Here is a 27,795-nt window from a genome sequence, read left to right on the forward strand (position 1 = left end):
GGCAGCCCTGCAGCAGCCTTTCATTAGCTGTTTAGCTCTTGGCAAGGATCTCAGGGGGCAACTTTTATCAAGAAACCTGATCAAGGCAACTTCTGGCAGCCACAAGGCACGGTGCACTTCCAGTCCTTGCTACACAACCTCTTCTGTGCAAGACATTGCGAGCTTAAAGGTGAAAGCACCGATTAATTTCTTCTGCATGAGATGGGTTGGCCTTAACAAATCTTCTAATTAACATATCTTCCTGAAGTTATGGAGCAGGCAGTGGGCAGACTAAAGAAGCTACAGAAAGAACAAAAGAGAACCAGGGTTTCAGTGAATTGCCATTCATTAAGGACAGGGTGAAAGGACAAAAGGGCAACTCTTGATGAAAGCTGCCCCGCAGCTCGGGGGGGCTGGGGAGGGGTTGGGTTTTCAACCACCCAGTGTGGAGAAGCTCTCAGGGCTGCCAGGATCTCATCTGGAACTGCTAATCAGAGACCTGACTTAAAGCTTTAGTGAGGAAAGATGGTTGAAGTCACCTGCTGTGGAGACAGGGGCTGGGCAGAGGTGTGGAGCCACCTCCAGCCCAAGCCAGGACCACAGGCACAGCTCAAGCTGGCTCTCCCCACCAGCCAGCACAGCCACCAGATTTGCACTGTCCTCATCACCTCCCAGGCTCTATCTCTCCCCCAGCTTCAGCCCAGGACAAGGAGATGAGGGTGGGTCTGGGTTGTGTCCTAAATGGTCAGCATGTCCTAGGGCCTCAGCCACCAGGGTTCAGCTCTGGAAGTGCCAAGTGTGGGCAGTTGCTACCTTGCTGCTGAGCTGCTTTTACATCCAGGCTTGGGGTTTCTCCCTCTCTTGCAAGCATCTCTAGGAGCTTGGCAGAAGCATTAATGATCCTAACACTGCCCCTGTGGAAAAGTATTTGCCAGCATGATGTTGTCTGGAAGCACCAGGTGGGTCCTCTTTAACATCACAGCATTAGAGTGGCTGCACAGAATCCCAGCCTGGCTTGGTGGGAAGGGACCTTTAAAGCTCACCTGGGCCAATCTCCCTGCACTCAGCAGGGACATCTGCAACTCCAGCAGGTTGCTCTGAGCCCCAAACAACCTGACCTGGAATGGTTCCAGCCTTGGGGCATTTCCCTCCTCTCTGGGCAACCTGGGAGAGGCTCTCACCACCCTCAATGGATAACATTTCCTTCTTCTATCTAAACTAAATCTCCCTCTTTCAGTTCAAACCTCATCCCTGTCCTGTCACAACAGGCCCTGCTAAAAACTCTGTCCCCAGCTTTCTTCTCATCCCCTTGAAGCACTGAGAGGCCACCAGAAGGTCTCCCTGGAGCCTTCTCTTCTCCAGGCTGACCAACCCCAACTCTCAGCCTGGCCTCACAGCAGAGGGCTTCCAGCCCTGCCAGCATTGCTGTGGCCTCCTCTGGCCCTGCTCCAACAGGTCCCTGTCTGTGCTGTGCTGAGGACTCCAGAGCTGGATGCTACTCTACCACCTTGGTTTCCCAACTGACTCTTAGGTACCTGGGTGCAGGTTCTCTTCTCTGGTCTCCAGGAAGGTTTTGACTTTAGAAACCACTGGGATGGAAAAGTCTGTAGAGCATTTCATCCAAACCACCTGGTGTCAACTGCTAGGTCCCCATCAGGGCTGATCCTTCAACAAGGCTCAGGTGACATAACTCTATCTCAGCACAGGCTCAGACCTTCCACCTGCCCTTTGTCATTGATCTCCAGAGGCAGCACCACACCAGCTCCAGCCACCAGGGCTGGTCAGCTGCTGTGGGTGGATGTGCTGGTAGCAGAGCTGCAGGAACCTTCCTGGCCTTGAAGGGGGTGGGATGCAAAGAGGCAGCACAGAGGATGGCCAGAGCTGCCTTTTAAAGCAAACCAATGCACACTGAATGCACAAAGCAGAGGTCTCACACACAAAGCAACCCCTGCAGTGACAGCACAGCCCATCCACACATGGCTAAAGGATCTTGGGAGCAGCCAGGACCACCAGCTTATTCTGTTCTTCAAACTGGGGCTGCAGGAAAAGGTCCCATCAGAAGCACCACTTCAAACACTGCATCAGCCACACACCACCTGGTTCTGTCTTCAGTGCAGCAATGATGTCAGTGAGTAATAAAAAACCCCCAGGGAGAGCCTAAATTGACTGAACATAGCTTCACAGGGTGATGGCTCAGAGAGCAGGCATCCAGAACAGGCCTTCAAGCAGAGCTTCAGGGGCAGCTCTCTAAAAAACCCAAAGGACTGTGACTTATCTGTGCTCTTCTTCTGGCCTTGACCTGTGTCTGTGATGGGTTTCTCCAGAAGAGCACAGCTTTGGAAGTGCCATTAGGAAAACAGAGAACCAGAGAATTGTTTTGGCTGGTTTTAAAAGACCTTTAAGATCAACTCCAACCATTCTCTAACTCCAGCAAGGCTGGGGCTAAACCATGGCCCTCAGCACCACATCTCTCCAGCTCTGAAACACCTCCAGGGACAGAGATTCTAGCACCTCCCTGGGCAGCCTGTGCCAGGCTTTGAGAACCCTTTCAGTGAAGAATTTTATTCTAATGTCCAACCTCAATCTCCTCTGGTGCAACTTGAAGCCATCTCCTCTTGTCCTATTGTTTATTCCTTGGGAGAAGGGACCAACCCCCACCTGGCTCCAACATCCTTTCACAGGGAGCTGTAGAGAGCAATGAGGTCTCCCCCAGCCTCCTTTTCTCCAAGCTGGACAACCCCAGTGCCCTCAGCTGCTCCACACCAGACCTGTTCTCCAGACCCTTCCCCCTATCACCCTCCACCTCTGCTCCCTTTTCACCCTACTCTTAAATCACCTCTTTGGGCATCCCTCCAACAGTGAGGCTGCTGGTAAATCAGCTTGGCCACCAGATCCCCCAAAGGAGAAGTGCCAGCAAGCCTGAAGGCAACTTTCACCCCAACAGGCATGGCATTTGGATGAGATCTTTGACTCTCTCCCCAGGTTACAGCTGAGCTGCTTCTCTGCATGCTGTGTGATGCAGGAGTTAGCCAGTTTGGGTGGTGAAGGACCTAAGACCCCCGCTGTGGTCGAAGCTCTCAGTCACTCCACGCTGTTATTTCACCACAGATCCATTAGGCAACACCAGGAACCCACTGCCAAATAAAGGACACCACAAACACTCCAAATACAGGTGAGATTTAATCAAAGAAACAAACAAACAAACAAACAAATGTACAACGTGAGTGGAAAGGAAAAGTCCAAATAAAATAATAATAATAATAATAATAAAAACAAAAGAACCAAACCAAACACAAAGCAAAGCAGCACACACACACACACCCCTTCACCCCTCCCTCCCCACCACCACAGCTGGAGGGACAAAGGGAAGGGATGCAGCACCTGGAGAAGCTGCTCCTTCCAGGCAGGCCTCCATGTGCTGCAAGCCAACCACCTCAGCTCCATCCACCCCAGGGCTACCCACCACGGCCAGAGTGGGAAGCTTCTGGAGCTCAGAGCCTCACAAGAGCTTAAATGAGAGAGCAGACAGCACAGGTGATGGTGAATGTTGGAATCACACAGGAATGGGTACTTCCTCCTGGCAACCCCAACCTTGGGCAGACCAAGGTGCAAAGCAGCTCAAGGATGTGGAACTGAGGGGGGGTTGCTTTCACTTCTTCTAGCCTACAAGATGTAAGTCTTCAAAGTGGAGAGAGGTGAGCATCCCCCTGTGCTTGTAACTTGTTAAATAAGACACACAACTACCCTACAGGCCACAGACTTCAGCCTTCTCTCAGCCAAAAGGGAAAAGAAAAAAAAATCAAATAGTAGATAACCCCCCCCAGAAGATTAAAAAATGATGTCTGAGTCCAGGTGAGGTGACAATGATGTTGGCTGCTCTAAAGAAGTAGAAACTAGAAGGCCAAGGTGAACAGGAAGTCAATGTCACACCAGGATCCCCATGAAAATCCTGGGGGACACATTCTGAGTGCCTTCATCAGGGGAAAGCTGGGAACTCCTCCACAGTGCCCCAGGATTTGAAGGCTTTTCCTCTTTGTTATCATCACTGCTCTTAACTACCTGAGATTCTAGGAGAAAAGGATTGACAAACCAGGGCAGATGGAAATGAGTTTGCACAGCCCTTGCTGGCTGCAGCAGGAGATGGGGAGAAAACTCTTGCCTGGCAAAGCAATGTTGAGGCAGCTGTCTGCATGCCCAGCATCAGCAGTGACTGTGTGACCCCAGCAGCAGCCTGGAGGAGCAAACCAGGGAACCAACCAGTGCTGCTTACACAGGCAGAGTGTTTCTCAGCAGCAAAACAATCCAAGTCCTGCCCCTGGTTTGCTCCAAGGCTGGTCTGCAGTCAGCAGTGAGCTGGAATTGTCTGCTTGCAGGCCCTAAGTTGGGTTCCTTCTGTGCTTCTCTGAGTTAACCCCAAACCCACATAAACCCTCCTCCTCCCAGCTTTGGAGAGTTAACTCTTCAAATACATCTCACCTGCAGGCACAGCCTTCAAATTCCAGTGTGGAGCTTCCAGCAGGCTCCTAACAAGCACAGGGTGGGGTTGAAAAGTGGCCTGAGGTATCTGTGAGACCTTCAGGAGGCTTCTCACAAGCACCAAGCAACACTGACATGATTTGCAGCTTCATGTTTCAGGTTTTCTGCCACCTGGCAGTGAAAGCTGCTTGAATGGCACAGGCAAGTTAAAGAACCTCCTCTTGATCTGCCTTCAGGCAGACCTTGCTCTGGGCATCTCCACCTAGGAGTCCCAGAAGGAATTTGCTGACTTTTAGCTTAAATATTAAGGGGGAGAACAAAAAAAAAAAAAAAAAAAGAGAAAGACCAAGAAGTCTCCTGTAACATTAATGCCTAAATAAAACCACAACCCCTCAACAACCAACACTTAGCCAGCCAGTGTTTTATAAACTCCACTATATGTGTGTGGGTTTAATACAAATTAATTCCTACTTATTTAGCCTATTATCTGATAGATGGAAGGGGATCCAATTATTTTTCCATGACAGCATAGCCAGTGAGGCTCTCTTCAATTGGCCAAAAGGGTTTGAGAGGGAAAAAAAAAATTAATATTGATCCTAATTATTCCTCTAAGCTCAGGAAAATAAGGCTGTGATTTGTAGGCAGGAGGAGTGGTAAAGGAGGCACCTCCTAAGAGGAGCAGAGCTCAAACATGCTGCATAGCTCAAAATCAAGAGGTTCTGGGGTTCAAGGAGGCACCTCCCAAGAGAGGCAGAGCTTAAATGTGGTGCTAAGGTCAGAATCAGGGGGCTCTGGGGTTCAAGGAAGCACCTCCTAAGAGAAACAGAGCTTAAATATGCTGCACAGTTCAAAATGAAGGGGCTCTGGTGTTGAAGGAAGCACCTCCTAAGAGGAGCAGAGCTTAAATGTGGTGCTACGGTCAGAATCAGGAGGTTCTGGGGTTCAAGGAAGCACCTCCTAAGAGAAGCAGAGCTCAAACATGCTGCACAGCTCAAAATGAGGAGATTTGGGTGTTGAAGGAAGCACCTCCTAAGAGGAGCAGAGCTTAAATATGCTGCACAGCTCAAAATCAAAGGGTTCTGGTGTTGAAGGAAGCACCTCCTAAGAGGAGCAGAGCTCAAACACCCTGCACAGCTCAAAAATCAAGGGGATTCTCCTTGTTAGGCACAGAGTAAGCTTATGGTTAAGGTGTAAGAAGTAAAGCTGAGAGCTTAAATAATTCTTCCAGCAGAGTAAAATGCCATCAGTCAATAAGGAGAAGGGAGAAGTGCCACAAATCCTGAAGTTCCACATCACACAACAAACTCTGTGAAGAAGAAAACACCACCAAGAAAAACTTTTCCTCTACCCAATGTTCTACTTTAGCAGTAAAGAAAACCTCCAAACATTGTCCCAGGAGTTTTATTAACCACTCTCTCTCTTTATATATATATATATATATATTATAAATGCTGTGTTTAGAGTAATTCAGGACTAAAATAGATCATTACTGGAACTAAGGGTTTAAGATTCCCAGGGTTTAAAAAAACCCTTGAAGCATTGTGGGGGTTTCTACCCACTCTATAAAATAAAAACTTGACTCCAACGGAGAATTTGGTTAGGAGAAAAAACCAAAACCAACAAAACCACCACCACTACCAACAACCAGAAAGGTTTCAGCGTTCTTCATGCCACTCCTCACAGCTGGGCAGGTGCAGGGCAAAGCAGATGAACCTCCAGCAGTAACCTGAAGCAAACCAAACCACTCTAGAAAGCAATTATTTAGCTGGGTTGGGTGAGTTGAGACAAAAGAAGTTATTGGTCACTTCATCTGCAGCTGCTGGGTTTTAGAACAGGGTTCAAACCATCTTGGCTGTAGGGATTAGTTGATATTTTTTTTTTCTTTTCTTTTTAAAAACCAAACCAGAGGTGGTCAAGTTCCTTCCTGACAGCCTCCTGCTCAGCTCTGCACAGTCAGGAGCCAGTTCCTCAGCACCGCAGCCACCGCAGAGGGCTCAGTTTTCTCTCTCCCCTTTGGTCCACTCACACAAATGTTATGAGAAGGGTCACAGGGTGGGAAACTCAAGCAACTTTTTTGTTTTGTTTTATTTAAACACATGAAAGCACCGAGTCCACTCTTGGCCTGCAAGGCTGTGTGTGATTAACTGAAAAGAAAAAAAAACGAAACAAACACACACACAAAAAAAACCAACAACAGAAAAAGAAGGTGAATTCAGGTTATGGAAAAATTAAAACCAAAGCAAAAAACATAGCAAAATATGTTAAAAAGAACAACAACAACAAAAAAACACAACCCCACACCACACGGGAAGGGAAGGGCAAACACTGAGGACTCAAGGACGGGAGCAGTCACCAGCACGCTGAGCCCCAGCACAGAGGACAACCTGCTTGGCAAGCTGCCTGAAGAGAACAGCAGCACAGATGTTCTCCTCCACACCTGCAGCTCCTCCATCTTTTACTTCCTGAAGCTACTAAAGAAACACTGAGTTGAAACAGGAAATGAGAAAAGGGCCAACAAAGTCTCCTAAAAATGGAAAGAAATCCACCCCCTCCTGAACTCAGGATGGATTCCCAGTTCCTACAAGGTCCCAAACATCTTGGTCCCTGAGCTCAGGATGTGCCTCCATCACCTGGGGAGCTCTGGGGCTCTCCTGGAAGTGATGTTCAGGCTCACACTTGGCTCTGCACAGCACCAGCTTCTCACTGGGCAAAGCCCAGCACAGCCTGGACCATGAAGTTCTGCCAGGAGAAGCTTTGCTGCCAGTCTCAGAGGAGGATGCTGCCTGCTGTCACCTCCCAGATCTCACTGGTCTTCTACTTCAGACTGGTTCACAGAACCCCAGCATGGTGAGGGTTGGAAGTGACCTCTGGAGATCATCCAGTCCTACCCCCCTGCTAAAGCAGGGCACCCACAGCAGCTTGCCCAGGAGCACAATGGCCAGGGGGAGTTGGAATCTCTGCAGAGGAGATTTCACAACCTCTCTGGGCAGCCTGCTCCAGGCCTCCAGCACCCTCACACCAAAGAAATGTCTCCTCCTGTTCAGATGGGTCCCAAATGTGCCCAGTACCCCTTGTCCTGTCACTGGGCACCACTGACAAGAGTCTGGCCCTATCCTTTTGTCCCCCACCCTTTAGCTCTTGCTGAGCATTGCTCAGATCCCCTCTGGGGCTGCTCTTCTGCAGGCTCTCAGCCCCAGGGCTCTCAGCCTTTGCTCCTCACCGAGCTGCTCCAGGCCCCTCAGCAGCTTTGTAGCCTCCAGCAGCCTCTCTCCAGCAGTTCCCTGTCTCCCTTGAACTGGGGAGCCAAAACTGGACAAAATACTCCAGCTGTGGCCTCACTAAGGCAGAGTAAAGGAAGTGACCACCTCTTGGTCACACTCTTCCTCATGCACCCCAAGATGCCATTGTTGTTGAAGGATCTCAGCAACAAAGGCAGCAGAGACAATCCTGCTGCTGGCCAGGGAGTACAGAAGTCCTCTTATGCCTGAGTGGTCTGTGGGGTCAACATCAAACCACCCACAGTGGGATGGGTGAGGGCTGTGCTCTCTGACACACAGGTTTCACAACACCTCCAGCTCCTTTGGATGCCTCCAAGATGAAGAGGAGGTCTGGGCAGACAGGTCAAGGCCCAGGGGAGGCAGCTTCCTTCCAATTTCTTTATTACAGATTTCATCATCCTGCTTAAATAGAAACCCCCAAATGTCACATTTTGAACTAACTCATAAATCTGAAGAAAAAAAAAAAACCAAAACAACTCAAGCCCAAACCCCAACCCACTTCTCCCTAACTGATTCATTTTACTCCTGGTGCTGGTGCCTTGCTCCAGAGCTGAAGACAGAACCCAGCCCAGCCCAGCCCCACACACAGACCACACGCTCTGGGTGCCCCTCAGTCCTTTGCACACCTCCTGAGCTGCCTTGTCTTGACCTCAGCTGGTCTCCAAATGCCACCCAGAAGAGGAAGAGCCTCTGGACTCATGTCTGCAGGTGGGCTACAACCAGCCAAGCAGAGGGAGCCCATTTCCCCTGCAGGCAGGCAGAGCAGAGGGGAGGCTGCAGTATTTCCTGGCCACCACTCTGGCCCTGGCATGCTCACCACCTTCAGACCATGGCTCCTGGTATCAGCCTCTAATTCACCTGCAAGCTTAGCTGGGATTGAACCCTGTTTTCAGCAGAATATTGTAGAAATCATTTTGGACTCAGTATGTGAGGTGGGAGATGCCCAGAGCACGCTGAGAGGTCTGCAGAAGAAAAGTGCTTTGGTTTTAACACCAAGACATTGACATTGCAGGGAAATATTTTAAATGACAGCCACAGTTCCCTTCTGTAGGAAGAAAGAAATGCCTGGCATGACAGTGAGGTGAAGGAAGCTTCCCTAGAGCCCCAGAGAACCAACAGAGCATGAGATTCATACATGCAGAATGGTTTGGGTTGGAAGGGATCTTAAAGATCATCCAGTTCCAACCCCCCTGCCATAGACAGGGACACCTCCCACCAGCCCAGGTTGATCAGGGCCTCATCCAGCCTGGCCTTGAACACCTCCAGGGAGGGGGAATCCACAACCTCCCTGGGAAACCTGTTCTAGGGTCTCTCCACCCTCACTGGAAAGAATTTCTTCCTCATCTCCAGTCTCAGTCTCCCCTCTTCCAGCTCAAAGCCATTGCCCCTCCTCCTGTCACTACAAGCCCTTGTCAAAAGTCCCTCCCCAGCTTTCTTGTAGACCCTCTTCAGGTACTGGAAATCTAATCAGCAACATGAAGTCATCAAGAGCAAACTCAGAACTCAAAGTGTTGCTCTCCTCTGGATGGTTTTTGTTCCTTTCCATCACTGAAAGGCTCTGAAATCATTGCCACCAGCCCCTTCTGGACCTGACAGAATGCAGTTCAGGCCCTTCAGCTCCTTCATGCAAGAGGAAGGAACAAACCCTGCTGCCCTAGCAGAATCAGCAGCTTGCATGATGGTGCTTCTTGTTCTGCTCCCTAGCCAGTGGTCCTTGAAGAACCTTTGCTTTTTGAACCTTTTTGCCCCATTCCTGCTCTATCATTTCACAACCATCAGGCAGCTGAAAGAACATAATTTATGTGCCACTGTCTCTGGCTGGCTTCAGCAGTGTCACTTAGCTCCCAGCTAAGCTAAGCTAAGGATGGTGCCCTCAGGGGACAGAGCTTTCTGCTAAGCAGAACTGCCTTAGAGCCCTCTCCCACCAGGAATTTCCACTGCATCTCCACTCTGAGCTGCTGCTTCCTTCTTTACAGCTCTGCCTCCACAGACAAAACACCACACTCTCCAAAGAGGGTGCCAAGAGTATGGATCACAGGGAGGTTCACCTGGTGGGAGACCTCATCTGTAAGGCATCACAACTGTGTCAAGAGTGTCCCCACTCCTCTCTGCTGGGGAGAAGAGGCAGCTGATTTCTGTAGTCACCTTCCTTGCAGCTCGCTGTCACAGAGGTAAGGACAACCTCACATGACCCTCAGTCTTGAGGGGATGGTCCCGAATTGTCAATCTCTCCCACTTTCAGCCCCAAGGGCTTACCCAGGGCAGAGGAGGATCTTGTTTCTCCTCCCCATTAGGCAAAGAGTCAGAAGAGTAGGAATCAGGATTCCAGAATCCCCTTTTCCATTTGCTGCCTCAGCAACGGACCAAACCCTAAAGCACCTGAGCAGACACCCAGCTCCCCAGCAGCAGAGGAGACAAGACTCCAGTTCAGACACTTACTTTTTCTTGTCTTTGTCCTTCTTCAGTGGCTGCTGTGAGGTAGCCTGCAAAGATTGGGACTGCAAGGTCTCCACCGCGACTTTCCGCCTGTTGAAGGCATGCATCTCTTCCTCCAGCTCCTTCCTCTTCTCCTCCACCTTCCTCTTCTCCTCTTGGTGTATCCTCTTTAAGTGCTCAAATTTTTCATGCAGCTGGTGGGAGACAAAAGCCTCTGAGCATCATATCCAGCATCCCTCCCCACCCCAGAGTCACAGACACAACTCCTGCCCCAACTGGCGATTCTTCACCGAAACCAGTGGAACAGAAGACATTCAGCTCTGCCTGGCACCACACATCCAACCAGGAGAAAGCCTGAGCTCTGAGGGAGTGCCCTGAGGACCCAGCTCAGCCTGCAGCCCTGCCCTGGGGCTGTGGACATCGGGGGCTCTTCTGTTTCTCACTAGTTTTGAAGGTGAGCCATTTATTTGCCCCCCATCCCAGTCATAGCAGCTGTCCATGGCTTCACACTACTGACCTGGGACACTCCACAGCCCAGCTCCCCCCTGGAGCAGGGAGCGTTCCTGCTGCCCAGAGAGCCCCCATGGGTGAGATCTACCTGACATGGGTGCTCACCAAAGCATCCTTCATTGCCCTTCCCTCCCCAAGCAGCAGCCAAGTCTCCTACACACAGCACAGGACCCTTCTGTTTTTGAGACACCTAAACCAGGGATGCTCTTCCGAAACCCTCACCCTGTGTCCCCTTCTCTGACTGGAGGAAGCTCTGTGTGTGTTGGTGCCTTGGCAGCTGAGGTCTGCCCAAGAGCTGCAAGTGCCTTCCGGCAGGCATCGGCTGCCCAGCCCCAGAGCTGATGCTGGCTGCATTTTGGGCTCCTCTCAGAGCATTTGGCACACTCACCTCTCTCTCCTTCTCCTTCAGCTCTGCTTCTGTCTCCTTGACTTTGTTAACAAACATTTGTCTCATTTCTTCCTCCTTCTTCTGGAGCTCGCCCAAGAACTCTTTCCTTTTGGTCTCATATGTTTCTTGGAGGCTGGGGAAGGAAGCAAAACCAAATTCAGACTCTTTGGAGACCAGGGAGTTAGGGATGGGGAAATGTGAAGGGAGAGGGGAGGGGAGGGGAGGGGAGGGGGAGGGGAGGGGAGGGGAGGGAGAGGAGAGGGGAGGGGAGGGAGAGGAGAGGGGAGGGGAGGGAGAGGAGAGGGGAGGGGAGGGAGAGGAGAGGGGAGGGGAGGGAGAGGAGAGGGGAGGGGAGGGAGAGGAGAGGGGAGGGGAGGGAGAGGAGAGGGAAGGGGAGGGAGAGGAGAGGGAAGGGGAGGGAGAGGAGAGGGAAGGGGAGGGAGAGGAGAGGGAAGGGGAGGGAGAGGAGAGGGAAGGGGAGGGAGAGGAGAGGGAAGGGGAGGGAGAGGAGAGGGAAGGGGAGGGAGAGGAGAGGGAAGGGGAGGGAGAGGAGAGGGAAGGGGAGGGAGAGGAGAGGGAAGGGGAGGGAGAGGAGAGGGAAGGGGAGGGAGAGGAGAGGGAAGGGGAGGGAGAGGAGAGGGAAGGGGAGGGAGAGGAGAGGGAAGGGGAGGGAGGTCAGCTGCAAACCTCAAGCCCAGCTCAGCAGAGTGGCTACACTAAGCGCCTCCTTTTTCCGGAGCGACAGTGCCAAGCTGCTGCTCTGGCCTGCTGCTGAGGTGCAGGCTGCTCACCTGAAGGGCTGGCTGTCTGGATCTGTGTCCTTGAAGCCCATCTCTTCCAGCTTGCACCTCCTGTAGAGCTCGTAGTGGCGGGTGTGGGTCTGCTCCCGCAGGTCCTCCATGTTCACCCGGAGCAGCATCTCCCGCAGCTTCACGAAGTCGCAGTGACTTTCGTTCTCCACTGGTGGAAGCGAGGGGACACGTCAGGGGCACTGCACGTGTGGTGGGGGAGGACAAACACACCTGCAGATGAACTCCAGGCTCTCCTCCCCTGGGCCTGTGCTCCCACCCACAGCACACAGCCCCGTGGAGGTGAGGATTCCTCTTGGCCCTGGCGGGGATGGGAACTCCGGGTAGGAAAGAGTGGGCAACCCACCCAAGGCTGCACAGGATGTTTGCGCACCAGGTGGCACAGGCAGTGCTGGGGAGGGTGCCAGTGGGTGTGTGGGCACAAGGGAGGTGTGCAGTGGGGGCAGAACCTTACCTTGCACCACTCCCCACGGGTACTGCCGAGCTCTCACCAGCTTGTTCCCAACCTTCACCTCCTCCGTGCTGCCGACCACGGCGAAGGGCAGGTGAGCCTGCAACAGAGCCAAGCCAGGGACTCAGTGCAGACAGTCAGGGACTGGGTTTGGGTGGAAGAGACCTTCAAGACCATCCAGTCCAACCACTAACCCAGCACTGCCAGCTCAGCACTAAACCATGGCCCTCAGCACCACATCTCCATGGCTTTGGGACCCCTCCAAGGACAGGGACTCCACCACTGCCCTGAGCAGCCTAGAGCTTGCCAACCCTTTCCTCATGTCCAACCTAACCCTCCCCTGGTGCACCTTGAGGCTGTTTTCTCTCATCCTGTCATCTGGGAGAAGAGACCAACCCCCACCTGACTCCAGCCTCCTTTCAGGGAGTTGTAGAGAGCCAGAAGGTCTCTTCTCAGCCTCCTTTTCTCCAGGCAGAACCCCAGTTCCCTCAGCTGCTCCTCACCAGCCCTGTTCTCCAGACCCTTCCCCAGCTTCACTGCCCTTCTCTGGACTTGCTCCAACACCTCAATGTCCTTCTTGGAGGATTAGAGTCCAAAACTGTCCCCAGTACTCCAGGTGTGGCCTCATCAGTACCCAGTACAGGCACTGGCCCTGCTGGCCACACTATTGCTGATTGAAGCCAGGATGCTGGTAGCCTTCTTGGCCACCTGGGCAGATGCTGGCTCATATCCAGCATGGGCTAACCCCTCAGAGGTCAGACCCTCACTCTACTGCACCAAGCCCTTCCTCTGCAGCCATCACTCTCCAACACTCGGAGCTGTCTCTACTCCCCACTGGGTCCTCAGAAGAGGGCAGCTTAGCAGCAGTGCTGGCTGGGCTGAACTAGATGGGGAAATATTGAAGGCACAGCAGGATCATCACTGCTGTCCCTCTACCCATTTGTCAGCTTGTTCTTTGCAGTCTCTCCACATGCCAAGAGCAGGGCACTCCCTGCCTTGCAGAAGGCAGGAAGCCATCAGGAACCAGGCCTTGGCACAGCAGTGTGTGTGTGGGCACTGGCAGGGACATGTGCAGGATACAACATGTGCTCAGTGCTCTCCAAGGCTGCCAAGCAGCAAGAGCAGTGTCCTCAGCACTGCAGAAAGGAGCTGTGGAGCAGGGGCTTCAGCAGGATGAGGTAGACAAAATCATAGAATTGCTTTGGTTGGAAAAGACCTTTTAAGATCATCAAATCCAACCATTCCCTGACCCAACCAAGTCTGGGGCTGAACACTGACAGGTTGAGAGAATTGGAACTGTTCAGCCTGGAGAAGAGAAAGCTCCAGGGAGACTTTAGAGCTGTATTTCACTATCTGAAGGGGGCTACAGGAAGGCTTGAGAGGGACTGTTTAGAAGGGCCTGTGGGGATAGGATGAGGGACAATGGTTTGAAACTGGAGCAGGACAGATTTAGGTTGGACACCAGGAGGCAATTCTGCACAGTGAGAGTGGTGAAATACTGGAACAGGCTGCCCAGGGATGTGGCTGAGGCCCTGGAGACATTCAAGATCAGACTGGATGTGGCCCTGGGCAGCCTGATCCACTTGGAGCTGTCCCTGCTGTCTGCAGGGGGGTTGGACAAGATGCCCTTTGAGGCTCTCTTCCCACCCAGTGCAACCTGTGAATCACATCCCTCAGCACCACACCTCTGCCTCTTTTAAACACCTCCAGGGATGGGGATTCAACCACCTCCCTTGGCAGCCTGTTCAGGGCTTGACAACCCTCTCAGTGAAGAACTTTCTTCTAATGTCCAACTTAAACCTCCCCTGGTGCAACTTGAGAACATTTCCTTTCCTTGGGAGAAGAGACCAACCCCACCTGGCTTCAACCTCCTTTCAAGGAGCTGTACAGAGTGAGAAGGTCTCCCCTCAGCCTCCTTTATCTCCAGACTAAACAATCCTTCACATGTAGAAAGAAAGGGATTCAAAAGGGTGGAACTGGTGGAGAAGAGGCCAAAAGTATTTTCATTGGAGAGGTTAAGAAGCAAAACTAAGCAAGCACAGGTCCTGTTTTTAGACCCCAGTGCACACAGCTTGCAATTATTTTACCAAGAGTGCATCCTTCAAGCTTTTGATGAATTCATCCAAAAAAAAAAAAAAAAAAAAGAGAAGTATTTTAATGAAAAAAAATTATCTAAGTGACCCAGAAATCAATTGGCTACTGAAACTGAAAAAGAAAAAACAAAGAGAAGGGTGTGAAAGAAAGGCAAAGCTGTTACTCAGAAACAGCTCTGCAGGAAAGTGCCCATTGTGAGCTACTTCTTATTTAAAAAAATTAACATGGAAAACATTGCAGCTGCTGCTAGGCTGGACCAGATGATCCCTGAGGTCCCTTCCAGCCTGGCCTTCTGTGACAGAGCAATAGCCACACTCTGATGTGGGAGACAGGGAACCTCCAAGTGCTTTGCACATTCATCAGCCAGGTCTGAGTTTGGCTTCTGAACTTTTTTGAATTTGAATTCTGAATTCTGAATTTTGAAGACAGAACAGAGCTTAACATTTTTTTGACTTCTTCACTGTAAACTGAGTTTTCTCTGCCTTGCCTCCACAGGTCAGGAGATTTATATTAATCTTCACTGTAATGTTTGATGCCAAGCTTCCCCCCTGCTCAAATGAAGTCACCCAAAAAAAAGCAGACAGGATGGATTTTGGAGAGAAGTATTTTCCCCTCAAACTCAGTAAAACAGATTTCAGAGCTGAGCTGATCCCCACAGATTAAATAAGAGCCACTTGGTAAGGCACTTTGAACACCCCAGCCAAGGGGGACTGGCTGATCCACAGCTCAACTTTCAAACAGATTTCATAGAATCATAGAATCAACCAGGTTGGAAGTGACCTCCAAGCTCATCCAGTCCAACCTATCACTCAGGCCTAAGCAATCAACCAGGCCATGGCACTGAGTGCCTCATCCAGGCTTCTCTTGAACATCTCCAGGGATGGTGACTCCACCACCTCCCTGGGCAGCACATCCCAATGGGCAATCACCCTCTCTGTGAAGAACTTCCTCCTAATGTCCAGCCTATACCTCCCCTGGCACAGCTTGAGACTGTGTCCTCTTGTTCTGGTGCTGGTTGCCTGGGAGAAGAGCCCAACCCCCTCCTGGCTACAACCTCCCTTCAGGTAGTTGTAGACAGCAATGAGGTCTCCCCTGAGCCTGCTCTTCTCCAGGCTAAACACTCCCAGCTCCCTCAGCCTCTCCTCACAGGGCTGTGCTCCAGACCTCTCCCCAGCCTCATTGCCCTTCTCTGGACACATTCAAGTCTCTCATGAGACCTGGCCTTCAAGTTTCTGCCCTGCCTTTCTGGGGCTGGCCAGCCTGGCTGTGCCCAGCTGCGGTGGGGCCGGGCCGGCAGCGCCACTCACGTTCATCACCGAGTTGATCTCGGCCACGGCCTCGTCGTCGGTGGGGAACTGATAGATCTGCACACCATTGCTGACCAGCTCACTCATGATCTTGATCTTGAACTTGTGCAGCTCACTCTTGGAGATGGTGTCTGCTTTGGCAATGATGGGGATGATGTTCACCTGCAGCAGAAGGAAGGAAGGAAGGAAGAACAACCACCACCGGGTGAGCAGCAGGGGAGGGAGCAGCTCGGCTGGGTTGGTGCTCAGGGGGTGACTTGGGTCATAGAGTGACAGAGTTGTTTGGGTTGGAAAAGACCTCTCGGATCATAGAGTCCAACCATCAACCTTACACCACCATGGCCACTAAACCATGGCCCCAAGTACCATGGCCACAGGTTCCTTGAACACCTCCAGGGCTGGTGACTTCACCACCTCCCTGGGCAGCTTGGCACTCTGGCAGCAAAGAAATTGTTCCTAATCTCCAACCTAAACCTCCCCTGGTGCACCTTGAGGCTGTTTCATCTCCTGTCACCTGATACTAGGCACAAGAGGCCAATCCCCCTCACTCCAACCTCCTTTCAGGGAGTTGTAGAGAGCTCTCCTCTCAGCCTCCTTTTCCCCAGGCTGAACAAGCTCAGTTCCCTCAGCTGCTCCTCCCCAGCCCTGTTCTCCAGACCCTTCACCAGCTTCAGTGCCCTTCTCTGGACCCACTCCAGCCCCTCAATGCCCTTCTTGGAGTGAGGGGCCCAAAACTGATCCCGGTATCCAAGGTGAGGCTTTACCAGTGCTGAGTACAGGAGACAATCCCCACTGTAGTCCTGCTGGCCACACCACTGCTGATCCAGGCCAGGATGCTGGTGGCCCTTCTTGGCCAGCTGAGCACACTGCTGACTCATGTTCAGCTGTTTGTCAACCAGCATCCCCAGGTCCTTTTCCATCAGGCAGTTTCCAGCCACTCTGCTCCAAGCCTGGAACCTCCATGGGGTTGTTGTGACCCAAGTGCAGCATCCAGCACTTAGCCTCATTGAACTCCATACAAGATTCTGGGTCCTACCACAGTGGCTGCTTTGCATCCCATAAAGCCACCAAGCTTCTGCATGCTAGCTGCAGCACAAGCCCAGCTGAACACTAGAGGGAAGAGTTTTCCAGGACTAAACTGGCTACAAGGCTTGCAGATAAAGCAAAGATGAACATCTTGTGATAAATGCGTGAGGAGCAGATCAAAGCCTCTGCTCTCACCTGAGTATTTTGTTACACACCTTGAGACAACATCAGCTGTCACACCCCCACTATCACCTACCCCCTCCTGGCTGTGCTGACAAGTTGTCTGAGAGGAAAGGCACAAGGAGGTGTTGCAGTGAGCTGATGGGAAGCCTTCCTGTGCTTGAGCACAAAGGGCAGGGACTCCCCTCAGACACTTTCACAGCAGCTGCACATCCTTCCTGAGGACTCCCTGAGCCTCTCCATGAGGGTCACAGCTCAGGCCTGCTGTGTGGATGACATGGACCACCTGGGAACGTGCAGGGTGCCAGGCAGCAGAAGGGAGAAGTCTTTCCACAGATTGCACTGAGTTGGAAGGGAGCCTCGAAGAGCATCTTGTCCAAACCCCCTGCAGCCAGCAGGGACACCTCCAACTAGATCAGGGTACCCAGGGCCACAGCAAGTCTGGTCTTGGATGTCTCCAGGGACGGGGCCTCCACCACATCCCTGGGCAACCTGTTCCAGTGTCTCACCACCCTCATGGTGTAGAGCTTCCTCCTGATGTCCAACCTAAGTCTGCCCTGCTCCAGTTTCAAACCATTGCCTCTCATCCTATCACCACCCTTCTGAACAGTCCCTCCTCAGCCTTCCTCTAGGTCCCCTTCAGATACTGAAATGCAGCTCTAAGGTCTCCCTGGAGCCTTCTCTCCTCCAGGCTGAACAACCCCAGCTCCCTCAGCCTCTCCTCACAGCAGAGGTGCTTCATCTGCCCTTGGATCACCTCTGTGGCCCTCCTCTGAAACCACTCCAGCAGCTGTGTGTCCTTCTTATGCTGGGGACACCAGAACTAGGTGGTGTCTAGGGGTCTCAGCAGAGCAGAGTGAAGGGGCAGAATCCCCTCTCTTGCTCTGCTGGCCACACTCCTACTGATGCAGCCCAGGACATGAATGGTTTGGGTTGGAAGAGGCCTTTAAAGGTCATCTAGTCTAAGCCCCCTGCAGTCAGCAGGGCCATCTTCAGCTAGATCAGAGCCATGTGAGGTTTCTCTCACCACTCTTACACAAAAACTGTTTACTTGGGGTTGCAGACACAACCCCAGAGCAACATCCTTCTGCCAGGTGGTGGAGGAGCATTATCCTCTGTGTAAAGAAGTTGCCTACTGGAGTGTCCTCCTCCTGAGTGTGGCAAGAGTGCAGTGTCCCCTGGACTGTCAGTCCATGTGCTGGAGGTCTTTGCCAGAGCTGGAATTGTGGCCAGAAGAAGTCTGTGCTCCAGACAAGACAATGACCTCACAAACACAGACAGAAACTGCACCTCCTCGAGCCATCCTGACCACAGAGCTATTTCTTGTCTCCAAAAGAGAAAACTTTCCAAGGAGGTGCTGAAATCAGGCAGCTGGGAAGAAATAATTCTGCTAATAAGGGCTACATGCATTGTCACAGCTGGATTTGTCCCCAGTCTCCAAAGTATTCCCAGATGCAAGGCCCAGTGAAGCCAACAGGCAAATCCTACCTCACAAAGCAAGCAGCAGAGGCACAAACCAGCCCAAAGCATCCCAGTGACCCATCTGGCACGTGGCAGCTCATGAAGGGCAAGCAATCAGCCACACCACAGCTCATCAACAGCACCCACTGGCTGGAAACCATCCAGGGAGCTCTGGGATGCCCAAGGCAGCACAGCAGGGCAGTTGAAATCGATAAATCCCCTTCTCATCTGACACAGATGCAGTTTTCACAGGCTCACAGCCTCACAGGATGTTAGGGGCTGGAAGGGACTTCTGGAGATCTTCCAGTCCAACCCCCCTGCCAGAGCAGGACCAGAGAATCCAGCACAGGTCACACAGGAACATATCCAGACAGGGTTTGAAAGTCTCCAGAGAAGGAGACTCCACAACCTCTCTGGGCAGCCTGTTCCAGTGCTCTGTGACCCTCCCAGTGAAGAAGTTCCTCCCCATGTTGAGGTGGAACCTCCTGTGCTGGAGTTTCCATCCATTGCCCCTTGTCCTACCCCAGGGTGCAGCTGAGCAGAGCCTGTCCCCTGCCTCTTGACCCCCAGCCCTCAGATATTTATAAACATTTCTTAAATCCTCTCTCAGTCTTCTCTTCTCCAGACTAACCAACCCCAGGCCTCTCAGCCTCTCCTCATCAGGCAGTGCTCCAGTCCCTCAATCATCCTTGTAGCCCTCCCTTGGACTCTCTCCCCTGTCCCTCTTGAACTGGGGAGCCCAGGACTGGGTGCAATATTCCAGGTGTGACCTCACCAGGGCAGAGTAGAGAGGGAGGAGAACCTGCCTTGATCTGCTGGCCACACTCCTCTGAATGCACCCCAGGTTTTATTGCTCTTATTAAACTCATTTATTTATCCCCCCCTTTTCCCAGTTTAAACCCAGTGGAAAGCCAATCCCTGCCAGATCACAGGTGCTGCCCACCCACCTGCCAGCCAGCCCCATGGGACCTACCTAGAACCACTTCTGAAGATGCTTTTGGCCCCCTGGTTGTAACTAAACACCCTGCACAACAGCTGCCCATGAGCTCAGCCAAACAAATATTGCTTTACAGCTGTTTACAAACCAGCTTTACCCAGAAAGGGAAAGTTTCACACTACAAGCAAGACTCAGTCTTGAAATCAGCACCCAGACTGAAAAGCCTGCCCAGCACCTGGTGCTGTGCCACTGGTGTGCCAAAGCAAAGGTGTCACTGAGCCAGGTCCCTACAAAACCCCTTGGTAAGCTAATTTCAGAGGCTGAGCCAGCAAAGCATTGTCCCTGGTATACCTCTGGCCATGAAGATGATCAGAGGGCAGAAGAACCTCCCCTGTGGGGACAGGCTGAGAGGCTTGGGGCTGTTCAGCCTGGAGAGAAGATTCTGGGAAGACCTTAGAGCAGTCTCCCAGTACCTGAAAGAGGATACAGTAGAGCTGGGGAGGGACTTTTGACAAGGGCTTGTAGTGATAGCACAAGGGGGTGGTGGATTTAAGCTGGAAGAGGGCAGATTTAGCCTGGATATTGGGAAGAAATTCTTTCCAGTGAGGGTGGGGAGACACTGGAACAGGTTGCCCAGGCAGGTTGTGGATGCCTCCTGCCTGGAGGTGTTCAAGGCCAGGCTGGATGAGGCTTTGAGCAACCTGGGCTAGAGGAAGGTGTCCCTGCCCATGGCAGGGGGGTTGGAACTGGATGATCTTTAAGGACCTCTTCCAACCCAAACCATTCTATGAATCTATGATGATTCCCCTCCCTGGGCTCCATCCCTCAGCTGTGAAACAGTGGCCACCAGCCACATCAAGCTTGCCAAGAAGAAAGCCAGGTTCAAGGTGTGCTCTGCTGGCTGCAGACATGAGTCAGTGCATGTCAGCTCCCTGCTCAGCCATGGGAATCAGCTGCTGTCACCAGTCTGAGGCAGACAGGAAGCTGCCCTGGGCTTGCTGACACCCCAGTGTGCTCTGCACACACACTGGCCCCCAGGCACAAGGTTCATGTGCACTGGAGAGGGGGGGCACAGCACAGGCAGTCACCCACAAACCTCTCAGGAGTGCCTGGAAAGGACTTGGATGTCCTGGGATGGCACCACTGCAGGAAAAAAAAAAATGAAACACAAAGCCCCTGCTACCCAGGCAAGATCCATGGTCTCTGCTTGCTTATTCATTTCCATGTGCCTGCTTGTGTGAGGCCACCACACCAGGAAACCCAAGATGTGCTCACACTGTGGTAAGAAGGGAGATGAGAGCAAAGGGATGAAGTGACTTCAGAGAGGATTGTTTAAGTGGAAGTTTAGAAGCATAAAAAGCTTGAGTGAGCACAAAGTTCCTGCCTCTGCACAAGCACAAAGGATTTATTTTGGTACTACCCAAGGACCACATGAAAGGCAGCCACCAGGAGATGTGAGAAGTAGGGAATGCAGCAAGAAAGGCAGAGAAAAGCTTTCTGGGACCACCAGCACCAAGGGGAATCGTGCAAAAGCTTTCCTCCAAACATATTTCTGGGAACATGTAATGCTGGCAGCACACCAAGAGACAAGAGTTTATGAAGGGAAAGTTTCTGGCTTGCTGATGAAGTCAGTGTAACAGCCACCAGGGCTGCAGACAGCCCCAGTGCAATGGGAAACCAGGGCCTGCTCTGGAGCAGGGCCAAGCAAAAGCAGGCCAGCAGCCCTGGGTGGCCAGGGCAAACAGCAGGCACTCTGTGAGGGGCAGCTCTGCCCACCAGGAAAGTCCAATAGGGCTGCATGAGGACACCAGCAGGAGAAGAGGCTTGTCCTGAGTGTAATCCAGGGCATCCCCCATTTCTGGGGGTCACAGTTGCCTTGCCTGCCCCCTCTGTAACTGCTCAGCATCTGCCATCTGAAAGGCCTCACCTTGCAGCTAAAAGCCTGCTCTGAAAGACAGGAAATTCCTGTGAAGAAGATATGCTGCTGCCACTAGTGACCTTTGAAGCCTCCTGCAGCTGCTTGGAAACCAGCTGGAACAGCCAGAAGTGTGTCAGAAGCCTCCTCTGAGGTGCAGCAATGTGAAGTAACCCACTGCCCCCTAGGGCAGAGCAGCTTAGGGACAGACAAACAACCCCCAGCTGGACCCTCTCATGACCCAATTCTAGGATTCCTATCACCTTGAGAACTTCTCAGAATATTTAATTGCCAGAAGATATTGTGGTCTCCTAACCAGATCATCTGGCACCAGCAGCAGTGACACTGAGGGACACACTCCAGACTTCCAGCTAGCTGGGAAACAGCTTTTTCCCCCCTGGTGTCTTTCAGGAAAGCACAGGAGCTGAGCAACCTACTAGGGCAGATGAAGCACCTCTACTGTGAGGAGAGGCTGAGGGAGCTGGGGTTGTTCAGCCTGGAGGAGAGAAGGCTCCAGGGAGACCTTAGAGCTGCATTTCAGTATCTGAAGGGGACCCACAGGAAGGCTGGGGAGGGACTGTTCAGAAGGGTCTGTGGTGATAGGACAAGAGGCAATGGTTTGAAACTGGAGCAGGGCAGACTTAGGTTGGACATCAGGAGGGAGTTCTGCACAATGAGGGTGGTGAGATACTGGAACAGGTTGCCCAGGGAGGTGGTGGAGGCCCCATCCCTGGAGACATTCAAGACCAGACTTACTGTAGCCCTGGGTACCCTGATCTAGTTGGAGGTGTCCCTGCTGGCTGCAGGGGGTTTGGACAAGATGCTCTTTGAGGCTCCCTTCCAACTCAGTGCAATCTGTGGAAAGACTTCTCCCTTCTGCTGCCTGGCACCCTGCACGTTCCCAGGTGGTCCATGTCATCCACACAGCAGGCCTGAGCTGTGACCCTCATGGAGAGGCTCAGGGAGTCCTCAGGAAGGATGTGCAGCTGCTGTGAAAGTGTCTGAGGGGAGTCCCTGCCCTTTGTGCTCAAGCACAGGAAGGCTTCCTGTGAGCCTGTGAACACGCAGGAGGGGCTCCAGCCCTTACAGAAGGAACAAAACCTTCCAGATGCCAAGCGACTAACAAGACACACCACCAGCTCCAGGAAGAGGGACCAAGGCCTTCTCCAAGCCCTTACCTTGCTGTCCAGCTTCTTCATTGTCACCAGGTCCAAGGACTTGAGGGAGTGGCCGGTTGGGGTGATGAAGTAGAGGCAGACATGAATCCTGGTGTCGTGGTAGTTGAAGAGGGAGCGGCGGATTTTCAGCTCCTCTTGCAAATAGTTTTCAAACTGCGTATCAATGTACTCAACGATGGGCCTGTAACTAAAACCAGACCATTAGCAACCCAGGGACTGCACAGCCCAGCACTTGGAAGGCTCAGGTTCTCCCAGGCACGCCGTGGTATCATCAGAAAAGCAACCATGAGATCCCTGACACCAAACTCTGCGTGGCATTTACATGCAGACCTTCGAAGCCACAGGTCGCTGGAGGCTCCTGAGGCTGCGCTGCGCTGCCTGAGGACACTGGAGCGTGGGAAGAGGACTACTTACACACCATGCCCAGGTCTCAAGGCTGAGCCATCTGGCTGGAGCAACGCAACACGACCAAGGAAAGACCTTGGAGTCCCACAAAGCCTTCACCTGGGGCTTGAGGGAGATGTTTGTTGTAATTAAATGAGACGGATCCAGAGACGACGACTGCTGCCAGAACAGATCACTCCCAGCCCTGCACGGAGGACACCTTGCTAACTGCACACACTCCTGGAGGACACCAGTCTCTGCTGGGAAGACATCCTATGACCTCTATTTTTTTTTTTGCTCCTCAACCAACTACACTCAGCAGGTTTTTTTTTTTTTCTTGTCTTTTTTTTTTTTTTTTAGCTCCTCAACCTCTACAGTCAGCCTCCAGCATCATAGAATTGTCAGGGTTGGAAGGGACCTCAAGGATCAGCCAGTTCCAAGCCCCCTGCCATGGGCAGGGACACCTCACACTAGATCAGGTTGCTCAGAGCCACATCCAGCCTGGCTGCAAAACCCTCCAGGGATGAGGCTTCCACCACCTCCCTGGGCAACCTGTGCCAGTGTCTTTCCACCCTCATGCTGAAGGACTTCTTCCTAACATCCAATCTAAATCTCCCCATTTCTAGTTTTTGCTCCATTCCCCCTAGGCCTATCACTCCCTGACACCCTATAAAGTCCCTCCTCAGCTTTCTTGTAGCCCCCTTCAGATACTGGAAGGCCACAAGAAGGTCTCCTGGAAGCCTTCTCTTCTCCAGACTGAACAGCCCCAACTCTCTCAGTCTGTCCTCATAGGAGAGCAGCTCCAGCCCTCTGCTCATCCTCGTGGCCCTTCTCTGGACATGTTCCAGCACCTCCAGACTCTTCCTGTAATAGAGGCTTCAGAACTGGACACAGTGCTCCAGGTGGGGTCTCACCAGAGTGGGGCAGAAGGGGAGATCACCTCCCTTGCCCTGCTGGTTATGCTTTTTTGATGCAGCCAAGGTTCTGTTTGACTCTCTGGGCTGCAAGTGCTCACTGCTGGCTCCTGTTGAGCTTCTCATCCCCCAGAACCCTCAAGTCCTTTTCTTCATGGCTGCTCTCAAGCCAGTCCCTGCCCAGCCTGTATCAATGCCTGGGATTGCCCTGACCCAGCTGCAGGACCTTGCCCTTGGTCTTGTTGAACCTCATGAGGTTGTCATGGGCTCAGCTCTGCAGCCTGCCAAAGCCCCTCGGGATGGATCCCTTCCCTCCAGCCTGTCTGATCAGAACCACCGCAGGAAGCTACTCGAAGGGAAACGTGGACACCTCCTTTGCCACCCAGCCAGCAGGAGTACAGGCAAGCCCAGCAATGCCAAGCAGATGGCACGAGACCTGCCTTTCATCTTTATTGATCTGGTCCCCAAATCCCACGGCGTCCACGATGGTCAGCTTGAGGTGGACATTGCTCTCCTGCAGGTCGTAGGTGCGCGGCCGCAGGCGCACGGCGCTCTCGTAGTGACTGGCTTCCTCGGTCTCGAAGGTGGTGTTGAAGAGGGTGTTCATGAGGGTGGATTTCCCAATGCCAGTCTCACCTAGGGAGGAGATACCAGCAGCTCTCTGCAGCATCAGGTTGTCACAGCTGCTTCAAGGGACGTTAGTGACAGGGCAGAAGGAAATGGCACTGCAAAAGGTTACTGCAAAGCGCTGGCGGACAGGCAGGGCACAAAGGTAACTGCACCCCTGGAGGCCACCCATGCTTCCCAGAACCACACAGCCACTTTGGCTGGAAAAGACATCTCACCAAGTCCAACCAGCAGCCTAACACCACCACAGCTCCTAAATCACGACCTCAAGTGCCATGGCCACACGTTTCCTGAGCTCCGCCACCTCCCTGGGCAGCCTGTGCCAATCCCTGACCGCTCTCCCAGCAAAGAAATTGTTCCTAATCTCCAACCTAAACCTCCCCTGGCACAATTTCAGGCCACTTCCTCTCCTTCTATCACCTGATGCTAGGGAGAAGAGACCGACCCCTACCTCACTCCAACCTCCTTTCAGGGAGCTGTAGAGAGCAGGGAGGTCTCCCCTCAGCCTCCTTTTCTCCAGGCTGAACACCCCCAGTTCCCTCAGCTGCTCCTCACCAGCCCTGTTCTCCAGACCCTTCACCAGCTTCATGCCCTTCCCTTGACCCAACTCCAGCCCCTCAGCGTCATTCTTGCAGTGAGAGACCAAAACTGAATATCCAGGATTTGAGGTGTGGCCTCACCAGTGTCCAGTCCAGGGGAACAATCACGGCTCTGGTCCTGCTGACCACACTCTTGCTGGTCCAGGCCAGGACACTGGTGGACTTCTTGGCTACCTGGGCACACCCTGGCTCATGTTCAGGTGGCTTCCATGCAAAGCTAATTCAGAGCACTTTGGGGTCATTTCCCCAGTGAGAACCACACAGCAAAACACCACCACTTTCCTTCCCAGGTGCCCTGACTTTGCTTGGGATCCTGCACCAGACAAGCTGGGCAGAGCACCAAACCACCTCAGCAAAGCAGCAGCTGCCTGAGAAGGAGCAGGAAGTCCTGCTCTGCCCTGAAGAGCTCCAGCTGCACAGGAAGATCTTGCAGCTCAGCTGCTTTCATGTCTCACTGGTCTTGATTTAGGTGTGGAGGGGACTGGAGCATCTCCTTTCTGAGGAAAGGCTGAGAGAACTGGGGCTTTTTAGTTTGGAGAAGAGCAGACTGAAGGGGATCTCATCAATGCTGAGCAATACTCAAAGGGTGGGTGTCAGGAGGCTTTTTTCAGTCATGCCCAGTGACAAAGGGTAATGGGCACAAACCTGAACATAAGAAGTTCCATCTAAACATGAGGAGGAGATTCTTTAATTTAAGGGTGGCAGAGCACTGGAACAGGCTGCCCAGAGAGGTGGTGGAGTCTCCATCTCTGGGAGACATTCCAAATACACCTGGATGTGCTCCTGTGTGACCTTCTCTAAGTGCCTTAGCAAGGGGGATGGACTGGATGATCTCCAGAGGTCTTTTCCAACCCCTCCCATTCTGTGATTCTGTCATTTCTGGAGTTTCCCTTCAGTATTTCTGCTCCCTTCAAGGCTGACCTGTTGCCCCATGATTCTTCATGCCAGATCAGCCATGAGGAGACAAAAACCATTGTTTATGGGGGATAAAAATAGTGAAACCAACACCAAAATACCACATAGCATCTGTGCCACAGAGGCCAAAGCAAGGCTGTTTTCAGAGGCCACGTTCCATGGTGTCTTTTCACTACAAGGCTCAGCAGATCCCTGTGCTGGAGCACTGAAGCAGGATACTTCTGAGGCATGTTCATCCTTCCAGTAATAGAAAAAAAATCATCTGCCAGCTTGAACCTCTGAGACATGCAGAGAGAAAGCATGGGAGTCAAGAGGGTATGGCAGAGAAACTTGGTAGAGAATCGTTTTTGGTGGCAGTGATAGAATTGTCCTTGGAGAATGAACAGGGGCAAGACCTCGAGAAGTTTCCCATCTGTAGCCCCCCCTGGTTCCAACAGTCATTGAAGGACACCTGGGATGCATCACAAACCAAGCACCATCCCAGAATATTTGGCTCATGGGCTGCCTGTGAGCCAGAAAGGCTTTGAACTGCTGCTCCTGGTAGCTATAAGAGACTCTGATATCTTCCAGATTGGCCAAAGAGGGGCCCCATCTGAACTCCCCATTTACTCTACAGAGTTTTACAAGGGAATGAAGAGAGGCAAAATCCATGGAAACAGCCTTCTCCTCCCTGCTGATTTCCTACATCTCCAGCACAGAGAGCCTTCTGCTGAGTGCAGCTCCTCTTGCTGAACCCTGATCCCAGCCACCTCTGAGGAGTCCTTCACTGGACATGCCAATGGGAAAAGAGGAGGGTGAGCAGGTTTCTGCTGGAGGGAGCTGCCATGCTGCCCAGGGCCTGGGCTTTTTCCCTCTTCAAGCACAACCATAGACACCACATGGTGCTCAGAACAGGGCAGAGGTCCACACTGCTCCCTATCAGCTGTGGGTTAGAGTTGTGGAAGGAAATCAGACCAGCCCTGGTGCTCTAGCTGAATCCAAAAGGAAAGTCACATGGAGAAGTCACTCCTGATGGAAGCCACGTTCTCCTGCCCAGCTGTGGGCACAGCTGGGAGCAGGAACTAGGGTAGAGAGTTGGGTTTTTTCCCCCCATGTTGTCCAGAAGTAATGTGTTCATTTTCTCTGGTGTTTCACAAAAGGGATGGCAGATGAGAATGCAGGAGAAGGGCACTGATTAAACCCACACTGTCCTCTGCTGCAGTTATCTTTGCGCTAAGGAACAAGTCTAGGCAGCCCAGCTCTGATTTCAGCCAAGCTTTTCATGTGTGCTTTGGACCTGCAGAAGTGGCTCAGGTCTGGTACAAGCATCTCATGCAAGCTGTCAGGGTTTTACTGCTCAGCCTATCCCCAGCCACGTTCTCCTGGGGCAGGCTGGGGGCAGACAAGGAGCTGCTGTCTCAGGATGCATTTCTGCTGCTCTAGCAGGTCACAGTACTTCAGCTCTCACACACAATACAAGAACCAACCAGATAATGCTCCTCTCATCACTGGAAGGAATTGGTTTCCAGTACTGCAGCCAGCACAGCCTGCTAGATCACATCAATACCAGCATTAAAGCAACAAGAATAGAACGGTGTTATTTTAAAGCCAGCCTCTTGCACCTGCTCACAATCCACAAGGTAAATATTTTACAATCAATAAACCCAGGAACACTCCTGCTCCCTTTCCTAGCAGAGATGGTCATGCCTCAAGCCCTCTGACTCACAGAATCACAGAATGGTAGGGGTTGGAAGGGACATTTGAAGATCATCCCCCTGCCAGAGCAGGATCACCTAAAGCAGATCACCCTGGGAAAGCATCACCCAGAAATGACCAAGTTATCACCAGCAGCTCTCAGCAAACTGCATCTACTTGGACATCTCATTCACCAAGAAGCTGCTCACAGCAGCCACCCCACTTGGCAAATATTTAACTTGCCACACATACTGTCT

General features: G+C 52.3%; 1 protein-coding gene across 2 annotated transcripts; it reads right to left on the bottom strand.

Moving 5' to 3' along the window:
• Nucleotides 1-224: 224 nt before the first annotated feature.
• On the bottom strand, nt 225-24,345 carry SEPTIN8 (septin 8). 2 transcript variants are annotated; one of them, XM_054389107.1, is made up of 8 exons: nt 24,164-24,345; nt 22,426-22,612; nt 15,729-15,890; nt 12,331-12,427; nt 11,859-12,027; nt 11,068-11,200; nt 10,173-10,363; nt 225-279 (listed from the first exon to the last, which is right to left on the bottom strand). In XM_054389107.1, exons 1-8 carry the CDS (start codon nt 24,328-24,330, stop codon nt 225-227), a joined length of 1,161 nt encoding a protein of 386 aa, XP_054245082.1. In that variant the 5' UTR covers nt 24,331-24,345. The 2 variants fall into 2 exon arrangements, with proteins under 2 accessions (XP_054245082.1, XP_054245083.1); XM_054389108.1 differs by lacking the exon at nt 225-279 and having other exon boundaries at nt 10,169-10,363; nt 22,426-22,606.
• Nucleotides 24,346-27,795: the final 3,450 nt, after the last annotated feature.

The sequence above is a fragment of the Indicator indicator genome, chromosome 18 (assembly GCF_027791375.1).
Source record: "Indicator indicator isolate 239-I01 chromosome 18, UM_Iind_1.1, whole genome shotgun sequence".
Taxonomy (NCBI): Eukaryota; Metazoa; Chordata; class Aves; order Piciformes; family Indicatoridae; genus Indicator; species Indicator indicator.

Bases quoted from the DNA above. Each gene is read 5' to 3' on its own strand.
- SEPTIN8 (XM_054389107.1), bottom strand. From the start codon at position 24,330: ATGAACACCCTCTTCAACACCACCTTCGAGACCGAGGAAGCCAGTCAC. The intron at 12,028-12,330 runs GTAAGGTTCTGC...CGCTTCCACCAG, and splicing joins CCCGTGGGGAGTGGTGCAAG to TGGAGAACGAAAGTCACTGC. The intron at 280-10,172 runs GTAAGTGTCTGA...TTCTTTCTGTAG, and splicing joins AAGGACAAAGACAAGAAAAA to CTTCTTTAGTCTGCCCACTG.